This window comes from Cnephaeus nilssonii, assembly GCF_951640355.1.
Source record: "Cnephaeus nilssonii genome assembly, chromosome: 4".
NCBI lineage: Eukaryota > Metazoa > Chordata > Mammalia > Chiroptera > Vespertilionidae > Cnephaeus > Cnephaeus nilssonii.
The window spans coordinates 9143984-9160222 of NC_137075.1; the positions used below are offsets into that span (position 1 = coordinate 9143984).

A 16239-nucleotide genomic window follows, 5' to 3' on the forward strand; every position below is an offset into this window, starting at 1 on the left:
TCAAGAGAACTTAAAATGTGGGGAGGCAAATAGCAGTCATCCAAGGAACTGAATGTGGCCATTGATATATGAGAAGACCTCCAGAGAAGGAAACCACCCCCAGTTGAAGAGATGAGAATAACTGACATGGCATTTGAAAATGGGTCAAGATTTTAACTGGTCCGATAGTGGGAAGGGCAAGATGGAAGGAACAGAATGAGAGAAAGCCTCCCTGTACCCCACACCCCTGGTGAAGAAGTTCTTCATTTCAGTTGCCTCTATGTAAGGGGTAAATGAGAAGCGGCTATGCAAGGACATCCAATGGAAGGCCTGGCATCCTTGGTTGAAAGTGCATGCATAAATATCACATGATCTCATTCATTTGTGGAATATAACAAACAGCATAAACTGATTAGCAAAAACAGATCCAGAGACAGAGGAGCATCAATCAGACTGTCAAACCTCAGTGGGAAGGTAGGGGAGGGGGGGGGGGTAAAGGGGAGAGATCAACCAAAGGACTTGTATGCATGCATATATACTAGTAAGCCTAACCAATGGAGACAGACACCAGGGGGGTGAGGGCATGAGTGGGAGGATGGGAGCCATGGGGGGGATAAGGACACATATATAATACCTTAATCAATAAAGAAAAAAAAAAGAAAGTGTATGCATAATTGCTATGTGAGTAGGCCCAAACTGTAAAAAAAAAATAAAAATGACATGATCTATACTGTAAATCAGTCCATGATCTGGAATGTATCTCGGTAGTTAATTCTTAAGGTTCAACTGATAACATTGACATAGTTTAATTGTATCCTATGTAATAAAAAGATAATATGCAAATTAACCCTCATGCTGTCACAAGTTGGCTGCGCCCACAGCAGAGGCAGGGTTTCTGTAATGAACAATTAGCAGGGGACCTGAGGCCATGCCCCGCTCCTGGCGGGGCTTGACAGGGTACCTCAGGCTGTGCCCCCCCCACCCGGCAGGGCTTGACAGGGGACCTCAAGGTGTGCCCCCCTCCCTGGTGCTGGGCAGGGGGTCTTCAGGCCATGCCCTTCGCCCCAGGCTGGGGGACCTCAGGCTGTGCCCCCTCCACCCAGCAGGGCTTGATGGTTGACCTCAGGCTATGCCCCCCCCCATCTGGCGGGGCGTGATGGGGGACCGGAGGCCGTGCCCCCTGCCTGCCACCAGGCCAGGGAACCTGAGGCTGCGCCCCCCGCCTGGCGGGGCTTGACAAGGGTGGGGCCAGCCAGGTCTGGATCTAGCCCAATGGGGGTGGGGCCGGCTCGGTTTTGGTCTTGTGCAATTTTGAGGCACGCGCCGGTGGATGGGGACTTGACTCTGGGTCCTGCGGCACGCCCCAGACTCTGACAGGAGGAAGATTTTCATATACATTTTACTAATTTTCTTTCATCTCTGACACTTCTATTATAGAGAAAGGGCAAATAGCAATATTAAAATATTTCCTCTAATTCCCTTTTAATGTGCAGGAATTTCATGCACCGGGTCACTAGTTAGATATATGCCTCCTAAGATGATTATATCTTGAGACTAACTTTTGATTATATTATGCAGAATTGAGTTGTTTCAAAGAAAAATAGGTTATTATTCCTGTGCATGTCTTTGTTTGAGATGTATAATTTTGAAAGGAAAATAATTGAAATGTTGAACATTTTGTTTTTAAGCTCCCAATCAATTAATGAATGATTGATACTCTCATTATTCTCAAAAGCTACATGGGTTGCTATAGAAAATATAAAAAGATCTATGATGTTATTAATTGTCTTGGAAAAACTCAGAAAGGAGGGAAATGTACGTTCTTATTGAATTTTTTCTTTATTGGAGTGTGGTATAAGGAGGAAAGTTTAATTTTAAATGATACAGAGACTTAAACATTTATAGGCATGGGTACAGAAAATGTTTTACTCAATATGTCATAGTCTTTCTAAGAATAAAATCATTTTACATTATTTCATTTCACCCTCTAGATTATCCTTGCTCTGGAATGTTGGGCATGGTGTCTGGACTTATTTCTGACTCCCAGATTACAGCCTCAAACCAAGGGGACAGGAATTGGATGCCTGAAAACATTCGCCTTGTGACTAGTCGCTCTGGCTGGGTACTGCCACCTGCACCTCATCCGTACATAAACGAGTGGCTCCAAGTGGACTTAGGGGAGGAGAAGATTGTGAGGGGCATCATCATTCAGGGGGGAAAGCACCGGGAGAACAAAGTTTCCATGAGGAAGTTCAAGATTGGATACAGCAACAATGGCTCCGACTGGAAAATGATCATGGATGACAGCAAGCGCAAGGCTAAGGTAAGATCCAGGGACAGGGAGCAAATGGACTGCCAGGAGGAAGTCCTTCCTCACATCCTTGACTTAGCTCAAGGGCCTTTGCCCTTTCCTGAGGAAGAAAGACTTCTTATTTCCTTTCATTCCTGAGGTCAGTGACCCCCAATTCTAGGACAGACAGGACTGAGGTATAGAAAGTGATGTCTGAGATCAACATGGAAAAGAACTGCAAATCTGTCCACCTTTCCCTCCCTTAGGGTCGGACACAGACAGGAGACAGGGTAACCGTGAGAGTGGGGACCAGGTGGTTGCCACCAGAAACTGGGCGGAAACTTAAAATCTCTCAGCAGATTCTAATTTATCAGTTAATTCCTTCCCTTCCCGTTCGATCTTCTTCCTTCCTTTAAGTGTATTTTTAAAATTTTTTAATTATGATAAAATACACATAACACAAAATTTACTTTCTTAACCTTTGTAGGTGTGCAGTTCAGTAATGTTAAGTATATTTATATTGTTCAGCAACCAATCTCCAGAACTTCCCCATCTTGCAAAACTGAAAGTTTGTGTCCATTAAGCAATAGCTCCCATTTCTCATCTCCCCCAGTCCCTGGAAACCACCTTTCTACTTTCAGTCTCTATGGATTTGACAATTATAGCTGCTTCATACAGGTGCAATCATATAATACAAGGTAGGGCAAAAGCAGGTTTACAGTTGTGAGTATGCAAAACACAGTTTATTTTTGTACTATCATTCATTGATTATTGTATTATTTTCCATATGAACAACTATAAACCTACTTTTGCCTCACCCTGTATTTGTCACTTAGCATAATGTCTTCAAGGTTATCCATTCCAATATTCAACAGAACATGTGGTGTGATATTTTTTAACCAAACAGATGTTCTTTAGTGATTATGTTTTACTTAGGGTGATTATTAAATGTATTTTAATTTCCTGAGCACACAATACCAACTAGGAAAGGAGTGTGTTGGGTGACCCAGAAGCTGGTTTGAGACTAAAATAAGTAACAAACCACAGATATTCGGTGCTATCTGTGGTGAGGGATTTGTATTCGGCTAATGAAACTTCTCACACCCAAAACAATTGGTCTTTTGGTTCCATCCTTCCCAACCCCACTTTGCCCAGGACCTACCCCTTTTGTGAAAAGAAGATTCTAGCTAATTGGAGGGAATATTGTCTTCGGTCCCATTCTATGCAAGTGTGGGAATGCGGCTTAATATATGACTCAAGCAAAGGCATTAAAGGCAGGAAAGCAAAAGTCAGGCAGTGCAGTCAGCTCCACTCTGTCAGACATGGGGTTATGCAGAGACTTCCTTTCCCTCACTGGCTGCAGGTCAGCCACTGACAGGGATGATGCTGTCAGAAGTGAAAGAATTTCACTCCCATCTCACCTCTCATTAACTTGTGATTTCCAAAACTTTGTCTGAGTTGTTGTCATCTGTGCATAGATATTTTATTTCTTGTGTCCATTTCTTTTCCATTTTATGTCTGACCTTCTTGTTTTGGTGAAAGGAAAAGTAAAATAAATAGAAAACTGCAATTCTCCCTAAGAGTCAATCTCTGGAGGAGTAGTGAGCCTTGTGACTATCACAAAGTGTTGCTGGAAATCAACAACTTCCTGGAGCTGCTATCACATGGCAGTGTGTGCTGTAGTGACTTGTTCTTCAATACTAGGGTTCTAAGACAGAAAGATAACAAATTACCGTAACCTCTGGAAGGATGCACCATATGTTTCCCTGTGTTGTACATGCACATGTCTGCTATCAAGTCTAAAGCTATCACTCTCGTAATACATTGCATATAGAATTCCTCAAGAAGGCAACACACAGTTTTCAATTTTAACAAAAAGAAACAAACACAAACCATTCAAGATTGGTTGAATGTGTTTAATTTTATATCTAAAATATGATTATTAATTATTATCATCTTTCTATGGTATTTAAAACCATGAAAGCTTCTATGTTGTTTATATAGAGCTTAATAAGTTACCCCTAAATGCCCTTTCCCAGAAATAAAATATTTATATGAGAAAAGAAACTGGTAAAACCTTCAATTTAGAAGCAGTACATATTTATAAATTATATAAAGATATTTAAAACATACTATATTTAAACTTACAAATGAAGGTTACCTCTTTAGGATGCCATGTACAGTAAACAGTAAAATGAGTACTATTTTGTGAAATGAAACAGCACTTTAATGGATTTAAAATCTTATATGCCCTCTCCTTGCTTCCTACTCTCAAATGATGGACAAGATATATCTGTCTTTGTATTAACTAGACTTTTCAGGAACAGATAGAAGGTCTAAATACACAAAGCCCTCTTCTAAAACATGATTAGTAAAAGGACACAGATTTTTTATAAATGATCTCATGTTAGTGAACTTAACCCAATTCTGCCCAGCCAGTGTGCTCAGTGGTTGAACGTTGACCCATGCACCAGGAGGTCACTGGTTCCATTCCTAGTCAGGGCATATGCCCAGGTTGCAGGCTCAATCCCCAGTGGGTGCCATGCAGGAGGCAACTGATGTGTCTATCTCTCTCTCCCTTTCTATCTCTCTAAAAATCAATAAAAACATATATTTTTTTTAAAAAAATTAGCACTGTTCTATATGGCTCTTCATTGCTAATATTCTTCCCAGTTCATCACTGACAGCTTTTATAATGCATTTACTTTGTGCTAATTCTTTGCTCAAGTTAAAATTAGGAGAAGAGTCTGGGACACAAGAAAGAAAATATCTACTCACATATGATAAAAACTCTGAAAATATTTTAGAAACCACAAGTTAAAAGAGTGCTTTTCTCCTATGATTGTTGAAGCTATGTTATTAGTATACTAGAGGCCCAATACATGAAATTTGTGCAAGAGTAGGCCTTCCTTCCTTCAGCTGCTGGCACCAGCTTCCCTCCCTCCAGCCGCTGGCAGGCACCCAGGCAGGCACCCGAGACCCGGGCTTCCCTTGCAGCCCTGGCTTCATCCGGAAGGACAGAAGGACGTCTGGAAGTATGTCCGGTCTAATTAGCATATTATGCTTTTATTATTATAGATTACTCTTAATTGATAATACTTAATTGAGCCTAACAATAACATATGTCAGATTCTCAATTACTGGCAGCAACTGTAATTCTATCAAGAATGCAGAACCCCAGCCAATGGGGAATTTACTCTTGGAAATAATAGAAGGAAACCTTAATTGAGAGAAGTGGGTCTATGTTAGTAATGTACTTTGAGATTCCTGGAGGTTTTTCTGAGTCAGAAAGGACCAATTAATTTACTTCTAGAATTCAGAAAAGCCCTGGTTATGTCACAACCTACCCAATCTGTCTGTCTCCTCCTACATGTGTCTCCTGTTTTGTCATGACATTTCCACCATTGAAAGATAGCTTCTTTGGATGCTTTATGACAACTATTAGGTATGGTTCCCACTCCTGCTGACAGGGCCTGGGGCTGGCCATGCACTCAGTCTGATCTACCAGGTTTAGTAGCTTAGAATGAGATAATTTAAAGAAAACAATGAAACTAAGTGTGTGGACTTGGGCAAAGAACTCAATTCCTTGATCCTCAATGTTTTCATCTGTTGAAATTATGACATTTGACTAGATTATTTCCAAGGGCAGAAGCATCACAGCAGTATGAGAGTGAAGAGCACCAGTTCAGACTGCCCATGCTTGAATCTTAGCTCTATCACTTACCATATGGCCATGAGAAAGTTGCTTAACCTCTCTGTGGTTCACCTGTAAAATAAGGGTAATAATAGAAGCTACTTTGTGGAGTTGTCTTAAGGATTAAATGAATTAATATATTTTAAGCACTTTAAACAATACCTTTCACCAGTAAACATCTTAGGCTGTTTGATATATAAAAGGCCACTCCTAATGATAAAGCAATTTGATTTTTCTAAACTCGTCTCTCTCCCCTTCTCCCATTCTGGACTGGATTAAAAATGGTGTAGGGAGAAGAGGATATAAAGTGAGGCTTATCCATTTCTAAAAAAGAAAAGAAGCCTAGTCATTGCTCCATTTGCTTATGATTCCACTCAAGGATTTTGACCTTCCTGTCAATGTAAAAAAAGGAAAAAAAAATAATTCAGCAGTAGCACTGGCAATGGATAACCTAGCTCCTGAAAATATGTCACTGACTTCAAGTTAGAAATGCGCTTGACAAAGAGGTGCAATTCTACGCATCAGAACATCACTTAACAAAAGTACATAAGCCCTATATCTGGACTGATAGCTAACCATATACACTTGTTCCCTTCCTGAGAAAAGGAGGTCTTTTATCTACAAACTAGAGGCCCAGCGCATGAAATTCATGCATGGGGGCGGGTGTCCCTCAGCCTAGCCTGCACACTCTCCAATCAGGGACCCCTCGGGGGCAGTCAGACATCCCTCTCACAATCCAGGACCACTGGCTCCTAACCACTCACCTGCCTGCCTGCCTAATGCCCTCAACTGCCCGCCCCTGCTGACCTTGTCGCCCCCAATGGCCCTCCCCTGCAGGCCAGTTCACCCCCAACTGCCTCCTTGGCCAGCCTGATCGCCCCCAATTTCCCTCCCCTGACAGCCTAATTTTGCCCCTAACTGCTCCCCTGCCAGCCTGGCCGCCCCTAACTGCCTCTGCCTTGGCCCCCACCACCATGGCTTTGTCCGGAAAGAAGTTGGACATCCAGAAGATGGCTGGTCGACTCAGTCTAATGAGCATATTACCCTTTTTATTAGTATAGATAAATTATATAGGATAGGATTGCTTAAATGGGAGGGGAAAGCCTTTTTCAGCAGGAGGAGATGCTCTTGTCAGACAAAACTACATAAGCCCTATATCTGGACTGATAGCTAACCATATACACTATACTGTCAAACTGGTTATTAAAAAATTGAACTGCTTTCTTACACCTTACACCAAACAGCTGTTGCCCTTAAAACCCCTCCTCAACCCCTATCTTAGGCTCTGCCTTTGCAGTTTACCCAGATTAGGTTCTGATTGGTCAGTTTCTATGCAGTCAGCATCAAAAGCTCCACCACCCAGGCAGCCATTGGCTCCTCGCAGTTCACCCAGATTTGGTTCTGATTGGTCGGTTTCTATGCCAGTCAGCGTCAAAAGCTCTGCCTCTTAGCCAGCCATTGGCTCCTCGCAGTTCACCCTGATTTGGTTCTGATTGGTCAGTTTCTATGCCAGTCAGTGTCAAAAGCTCTGCCTCCTAGGCAGCCATTGGCTCCTCTGGGAAATCCAGAATGGCCCTGCCTTCACATCAGCACCAGCCCTTCAGTCATGCCCCCAGTCCGCTACAGGGTGTATCTCTGGCCACTCTGAGAAGCAACACCTCAGGTCTGTGCTGGTGGCAATTTTGAATTCTCATCCCTGACCTAACCTTCTTATAGTGCGAGCTCCATGAAGGCAAGCATTTGTCTTGTTCATTATTAGTTCTCTCATAGACTTTACCTGTGTCTCTGCATCTATACTAGTCCTGCATGGTGACCAGTCAAACGGTCATTTTGGTCATCACGGTCACTGCCTTTTTATATATATAGATACCCCCAAAAGCTGGAACACCTTATGTAAATAGAATTTTCAGGCATTGGAATAACACAAGTTCTTGAGTAAACAGCATTTGCACTGCATTAAATTTACTATTTCCTTCTTCAGCAATTTAATTCATCCCTCTTCTAGAGGACCCACTCATTTAAGAGAATGTAACAAGAGTAGTTATTGAAAATGTGGTGATTATTATAAGCTCTGAAAAATGGCAAGTTCTCTTCCTGGATCATAGTCCTCCACCTCAAGGAAGTGGTAAAAGTGTTGCTTCTCTGAGGCACATCAACATATCATTTAAAAACATGTCTCATGACTGCTTCTGGTAAAACCTCAGGGTATACTCTAGTTTCTGAGAAATGACATCTATCACTTCTTAAAGAAGTCAAATTGTTTTTTCCTTTCTCATTTATGAAAGGAATGTCAGGCATTTACAAAGTGGTAGAATTATCCCTATTTCTCTGTTCTATTAAAAGACTGGAGAAGAGACTCTTCTGCTGAATGGGAGGTTTTATTAATAACTGGTATTTTTCATACTTCACAGTCTTTTGAAGGCAACAGCAACTATGATACACCTGAGCTACGAACTTTTCAACCTCTTTTCACACGATTCATCAGGATCTACCCTGAGAGAGCCACTCATGGTGGACTAGGGCTAAGAATGGAGCTGCTGGGCTGTGAAGTGGAAGGTAATTACAATTTCCATCCCTTTAACTTTCCAAGTTTTTTTTATTATTGATTAAGGTATTACATATGTGTCCTTATCCTCCTAGTGCCCCCTATCCCCGCACTCATACCCTCACCCCCTGATGTCTGTGACCATTGGTTTATGCTTATATGCATGCATACAAGTCCTTTGGTTGATCTCTCCCCCTTCCCTCCACCCTCCCCTATCTTCCCTCTGAGGTTTGAGCATCTGCTCAATGCTTCTCAGTCTCTGAATCTGTTTTTGTTCATCAGTTTATGTTGTTCATTATAATCCACAAATGAGTCAGATCATGTGATATTTATATTTCTCTGACTGACTTATTTCACTTAGCATAATGCTCTCCAGCTCCAAGAGACATATGAAAACATGCTCAAAGTCACTAATCATCCTAGAGATGCAAATCAAAACAACAATGAGGTACCATCTCACACCTGTCAGAATGGCTGTCATCAACAAATCAACAAACAACAAGTGCTAGAGAGGATACTGAGAAAAAGGAACCTTTGTGCAATGCTGGTGGGAATGCAGATTGGTGTCAGCCACTGTGGCGAATAGTATGGAGTTCCCTTAAAAAAAACTAAAAATGGAACTCCCATTTGACCCAGTAATCCCATTTCTAGGAATATATCCCAAGAAACTAGAAACACCAATCATAAAGGATATATGCACCCCTATGTTCATAGCAGCACAATTTATAATAGCTAATATTTGGAAACATCTCAAGTGCCCATCAGCAGATGAGTGGATTAAAAAACTGTTGTACATCTACACAATGGAATACTACGCTGCTGTAAAAAGGATCTCCTACCATTTATAACTTGCCCAGTTTTTAAAAAATTTTCTTTTTTCATGCATTTATACCCCAAAGACTTACAAATTGCAGTATTTTCCCCTAGGCGGTCCTCTCTGTGCCTGCTAAACTCAACATTTTAGCACATTCTCTGGAACATTCTAATCTGCAAATCAGTGCCTCCACAATCCTATTTTTGTCTTGGTTGCTTATACAACTTCCTCAGATTCAGTGGGGTTGTCTCTGTTGAATTCTTTAAAAAAATAATTTATTAAAATAAAATTTACATAACATAAAATACACCATTTAAAAATAAACAATTTAGTACATTCACAATTATTTGTGCTACCACTATCTCCATCTAGTTCCAAAACATTTTCATCACTCCAGAGTAAAACCCCTTATCCATTAAACAGTTTGCCTTGCTTTCATCTCCCCTAACCCCTGGCAACCACCAATCCCTTTGATGCTTTTAGTGTTGTTTAGAAGTCTTTGACTAATCTAGGTTTCTGTATGCGGTGTTGACTACCATTGCATACCAGCAGGAAGCAGCATTTGGTAGACTGCAACATCGACACATTCTCTTTCATGAATTTCTTAGGCTGCTGCAGGGACACAAAACTTTACATGAGGTAATGTATGTGAATATACAGTGAGGTCTATTTAAGGTTGTTACTGCATAAACTTATGTTATCATTTGAAGGACAGATCAAGGACAAATTCAGTCCCCACATGGACCTCAGAACAGTTCTCTCCTCTGCATTTTTATCACATAATATATGAAATCAATGTTTGAAAGTTTGATATGATAGTTGCTTATTATACCACTTAATGATTTTTATTTTGTACATTATAATTTCCACTGTTTTACATTTAGGCATCAATGAGTAATCTTATACCAACTTTTTCATCTCTGTAGAGGCCTTTCTCTAGGTTAGCTCAAAGAATGACTGTTGCTGATACACAGATCTTAATCAATTCAGCATGTGCTCACAGTTGTTTTGAAGAATTCTTTCTTACTATTACCTTCTGTAGTTTCAAAATAATGTGTGTTTTCAGCTACCCAAATGTAATTACATTTCTGAGCACATTAAATATCATAAAAATTTTCTTATGCACTACAGATCTTAAGCTATGAATCACCATACTAGTGAATAATTCATAGCTACTTTTCTATGTGTTTATTTTAAAACAAGCTATTATCTCTCATTCTTTATTGTGTAGATGTTTCCACAACTGTAATCATGTCCCAGACCTCTGAATTATCCAGTCACTATAACACAGCCCAAAAAAGACCATGTGCCAGGTCTCTAGCAAACATGCCAAGAAAAAGAAGGATGGGCACATTGAGCGAACTGCAGACTCATTCATTCAATTTACTGAGAAAATGTGGTCATCTAAAAAAGGGAGTCTGCTGCTTTCAGACAGATCTTTAGCCTGGATTCTGATCCAGGGAATCACACTGATTTAGGAGGTAGAATGAATGGATGGTTAAAAAGACTGAACCTAGTGGCAGTTTGCCAGTGTCAACTCTGTAGTGAGGTAGAAGTTACTGAAGGAATTTGCTGCAGATATTTCCAAGCTCTCACAGAAGTGTGGAAGTTGCCCCTAGCCATGTGAGAAACCAATGTTAGGGAAAGTAACGTCAAAGCTTTAAACACGATTTGTAAAAGGGAGTGCTTTTTTTCTTCTTTAAATTGATTAACAGATATTTTATTAAATATCTACTTTGTGCCTTGTTCTACTGGAGATATTTAGAGATATACAGAAAGAGGATATGGTACATCTCAGCCTTCCGTGAATATCCATCCTATTTGGACTAACACATTTGAGAAAAATTAGAGAACCACAAAGATAAAATATTTTAAAGTATTCAAATTAGGACATGGAGATCATTTGCTTTCTGCTTTTTTTTTCAATTTAATCTTGGTACTATTCTGGGCCACCACCAATGTAGAATACCTCCTTTGTAAAAACTATAAGGAATGCAAAAAAAAAAAAAACAACCCCACAAAAACACACACACACAAAAAAACCCCACAAAAACTGAAAACTGAAAAATAAAAAACAGTTTTGAATACTTAAAAGTAGCACATTATCAAAGGCAAGGAGATCTTAGCAAAGACAAGCATCTGGATTGCCAGAAAGGATGCTATTAATTCAGTGAGAATAATAAGTAGACCCTGGGGGCCTCAGGTCCAGATGGTGGAGTAAGGAGGTGCTGTGCTTACCTCCTCCCATGACCACATCAAAATTACAACTAAATTATAGAACAATCAACCTGGAGAGCCACCTAAAGACTAACTGAACAGAAGTCCTATAACTAAGGATGTAAAGAAGAAGTCACATTGACACCAGTAGGAGAGGTGGAGACACAAAATACGCTGGTTCTACACCCATGTGTGGCAGTTAAGAATCAAGAGGGATTTATTTGCTGCAGAGATTCCCTCTGAAGAGTAAAGAGTCCCAGTCCCACACTGGACTCCCGAGCCCAGAACACTAGTGCCAGGAGAAGGAGCCCTCATAACATCTGGCTGTGAAAATCAGGGATAATTTCATCTGTCTGGGTGAGACAGAAAGCTTCTGGAAACACAGGTGTCCTCTTAAAGGGGTCATGTACAGACTCACTCACTCATAGGCACTCACTCTGAGGTCCAGCAAAGGGAGAGTGGTGGGAGGTGCAAAAGAGATGTATGGGTAGAGGCTGAATTGTGTGGCTTTGGGGAGAGAGATGAAGAGACAGCCACAATTGCCCCTCCCACACAGTAAACAGGCCAGCACTATCTATCCCGTGTTGAGCCCTCACCCCACCATGGTGATTCCCTGAGACCCTGTCCCACACAACTCTCATGCTGCCACAGTGCTTTCAGGAGCTGGCAGCTGGACTCAGCCAGAGCATTAGCAGGAGCTCTTTCAGCCACAGGCAGCCAGCCTTGGCCTATACTCCAGTCATTCTTAAAAACCCTCAAAGGTATGCAGGCCACAGGAACGAGGCGCCTGGCCTCCATGTGCACTGTGCCTTTTGATGAGTGGACCAAGGCTTGATACTGGCTCAAAATCTGAATCTGCATTAACTGGTGAACGCCCCTCATTCCACTCTGATGATTTCCTCAGACCGTACCCAACTCCCTACACCACCAGGGACTCTTTCAGTGGCAGGCAGCTGGCTTGTACTTTAGTATTTCTTAAAAATTCTCAAATGTGAGGCCTAAAGCAGGTGGCAGCTGGGCTGTAGTGCCCTATGCCTCTTGATGAGTGGCCCCAGACTCTACACTGGCACCAATATGAATCTGCATTAACCTGGTGAATACCACTCACCCCATCCATCTCAATAACTACATGAGGATCTTTCAGCAGCTGTGCATGACGGGCATCTGGGAGGCTGCAGATATTCTTGGGATAAGCTGTGTCTATTGCTGAGTGGCCCCAGGTAATTTACTGGGGGCAGCCAGCCTCAGTTTGGTTTGCAGCATGGCCTCTTCTACACACCTCCAATATAGCACAGGTATCTAACAACGAAAGGTAGCTTTGTAGTTTATTCCAGGTCCCGTCAGGTCAGTCATAAGCAGAATCTGACATTGGTCTGAACTAGTCTCTCCTAAGAAGCCCCAGAACCAACACACCTAGTATCTGACATCAGATCACGAGAGAGTACCACCCAATTAGCTCTACAAATGGCAAACCAAATAGGTGGTCTCAGTGGGCAACAGAGCCTCACTGTGGCAAATCCTGCTCCATGGAGTGACCCTAACACAGCAGCTTGTATTCTGTGGTCAAGGCCAATCCTTATAACTAGTCCATCTGAGGGTTAACCCAACTCACCAACATGTCAATAGCAATCAAGGTTCAACTACAACAGGACAGCACACACAATTGATACAAGGTACATTCCTGGAACACCCAGCTCAGGGGATCAGGGAGACTGTGCTACTGGTCCCAGAAGACACCTACAACATAAAGCCACCCAGCCAACACTGGGAGACATAGAAGGTCTACCTAACATATATAAGCAGACACAGAGAGGAGACAATGAAACATGTCTCAAAAAAATAGGAGAAACCCTAGAAAAAGAATGAAACTAAATGGAGGCAAGCAATCTACCAGGTACAGAGTTCAAAACAGTGCTTATAAGGATGCTCAAGGAGAAGTCTCGAAAAAAAGATGGCGACCGGCAGGAAGGTAGGGAGAGAGAGAGTGTGAGTGAGGAACCCACAGAGGAGAGTGTAGATGTGTGTGGTGTGTGTGTGTGTATGAGATAGGGTCAGTTAGATTCTGCAGGTCTTACAAGGGGCTCCCGAACAGGGCAGCCCTAGACGGCGGAGCCCCGCGCACAAAGCGGACACTTCTCGGCGGCTGGTGCGGACGCAGAGACCACGCCATCTTGGGAAACAGAGCTGCCTGAGACTCGGATCCTGGCTTCTGACACAAACCAGGACCCTGCAGCCACTGGGGACAGAGAACTGCTATCACAGCTTCAGACAAACAAACAAGAATCCAGACTTCCCGGCAGATTTCCGTGAGTCAAAGAGCCTACCCCCCTCCTCGCAGGCACTGATAGCGCCATAGTAACTGATAGACCCGCCCCTCCCCCAAGCTGCTGAGCGCCCACAGGCGTGCGGAAAGCGCCATAGTAACTGATAGGCGCGCCCCTCGCCCAAGCTGCTCACAGGCGCGCGCACAGACAGCATCATAGTAACTGATAGGCGCGCCCCTCGCCCAAGCTGCCCAGCTTTGCGCAGGGCCGCGCTCCCTCTTAGGGAATTTGGCGCGCGCTCGCGCACGGGACAGAAGCAGCTCCCCGTCGGGGAAATCTGTCAGTGCGCACAGAGGGCTCCCCTTCGGGGAATTTGGGGGAATTTGGCTCGCGGGTCACAGCTCCCCCTTCGGAGATTCTTAAAAGCGTGCACAGAGGGGCTTCCCTTTGGGGAATTTGGCGCGCAGGACGGACTCCGCCCCCCTTCTGGGACTTTGGGAGAGTGCACTGAGCCGGCTCACCTTCAGGTTTTTAAGAATGTGCGCTCTAGCCGGTTTGGCTCAGTAGAGAGAGCACACACAGGACGCAGCCCCACTTCAGGGAATTTGGCACGCCGGACACAGCTGCCTGGGATCCCTGACTCACAGTGCATTCACACTAAGAGCCAGCGACCCCAATTGTTGGTGCGTGCACACACAGGGACCCTGATTCTCAACGAGAAACCGCACAAGGCAACAGAGACTTTGACACTCGAGTCTTGGTGCAGACACAGGGAAACTCTGACTCCTGGCACATGCTAAGGATCTCATTCTCGGCACATACCAACAGTGTGGTGCAGACAGGGCCCCTGATTCTAAATGTGCACACAAGACCACACGGAACACTGGGGACACTGATCCTGGGCAAGTTTGGTTCCCACCAACCAAAGACAGTCACACGTCCTAGTGTCAGAGCACTTCAGTGAAACTAGGGTGGAGCGAAGTCCCCACAGCACACGGCCCAGGTCCACGCAAACAGAAGCTTGAGCTTTCTGGTAATAGCCAGAATGGGGAAACGAAATAACTCACAGAGGAAAGAAAATGTGGAGTCGCCAAGAAAGGAAATTAGTGAAAATGAAGCTTGCAACATGACCGAAAAGGAGTTCAGAGTAATGGTCATGGAATTTATACATCGGATGGATGAGAAAATCAACAACTTATGCAAGAATCAGGAAGAAATGAAAAGTGATATAGCTACAATCAAAAACACCATGGAAAGTTTCAACAGTAGATTACAAGAAGCAGAGGACCGAATTAGTGAGTTAGAAGATCAGGTACAGAAACAAGCTCAAGCTGAACAGCAATTGGAGAAAAAAATTAAAAAGCAGGAGGAAAGCCTAAGGGAGCTTAGGGACAACATGAAACGAAGTAACATGCGTATAATAGGGCTGCCAGAAGGACAAGAAGAGCAGCAGGGATTAGAAAATCTATTTGAAGAAATAATGACAGAAAACTTCCCGGATATGGGAAAGATAAAAGTTACGCAAGTAAAGAGAGTCCCAAGCAGGATCAACCCCAAAAGACCCACACCAAGACATGTCATAATTTCAATGGCAAATATAAATGATAAAGAGAGAATCCTAAAGGTGGCAAGAGAGAGACAGAGAGTTACCTACAAAGGAACACCCATCAGATTGTCAAATGATTACTCATCAGAAACACAACAAGCTAGAAGTGAATGGAAGGAGGTATACAAAGTGTTGCAAAGCAAAGGACTGAATCCAAGAATACTATATCCAGCAAGACTATCAATCAAAATTGAAGGGGAAATCAGGAGCTTTGCAGACAAAAAAAGCCTCAGGGAGTTTATCACCACCAAACCAGCAATGCAAGAATTGCTAAAGGGAATACTGTAAAAAGAAGAAATAAACAGGTAAGAAGGAATACAGACACAAAAATAGATATGACTGCAAACAAATACCTTTCAGTAATAACTTTAAATGTAAACGGACTAAATGTTCCAATCAAAAGACATCGAGTAGCTGAATGGATAAAAAAACACGACCCATGTATATGCTGTCTACAAGAGACCCACCTCAGAACAAGAGACTCACACAGATTGAAAGTGAAGGGATGGAAAAATATCTTTCAGGCAAATGGAAATGAAAAAAAAGCTGGGGTAGCAATACTTATATCTGACAAAATAGACCTCAAAGTAAATGCCATAACAAGAGATAAGGAAGGCCACTTCATAATACTAAAGGGAGAAATCCAACAAGAAGAAATAATTCTGGTAAACATATACGCTCCCAATATAGGAGCACCCAAATACATAAAAAAACTCCTGGAGGATATCAAGGGAGAGATTAATAGCAACACAATCATAGTAGGAGACTTTAATACCCCACTATCACCACTGGACAAATCCTCTAAACAAAAAATCAGCAAAGAAACAGCA

The 16239-nt window shown here is 42.6% G+C and overlaps 1 protein-coding gene across 4 annotated transcripts in view; it reads left to right on the top strand.

Annotated features, from left to right (window-relative positions):
• NRP1 (neuropilin 1) overlaps nt 1-16239 on the top strand; it is a 176388-nt gene that overhangs the window by 116537 nt on the left and 43612 nt on the right. For all 4 annotated transcript variants that reach the window (XM_079767850.1, XM_079767847.1, XM_079767849.1 and 1 more), the window contains exons 9-10: nt 1971-2302; nt 8375-8519. In XM_079767850.1, the coding sequence (XP_079623976.1) occupies nt 1971-2302; nt 8375-8519 (477 nt within the window). The remainder of the gene's footprint in view (nt 1-1970; nt 2303-8374; nt 8520-16239) is intronic.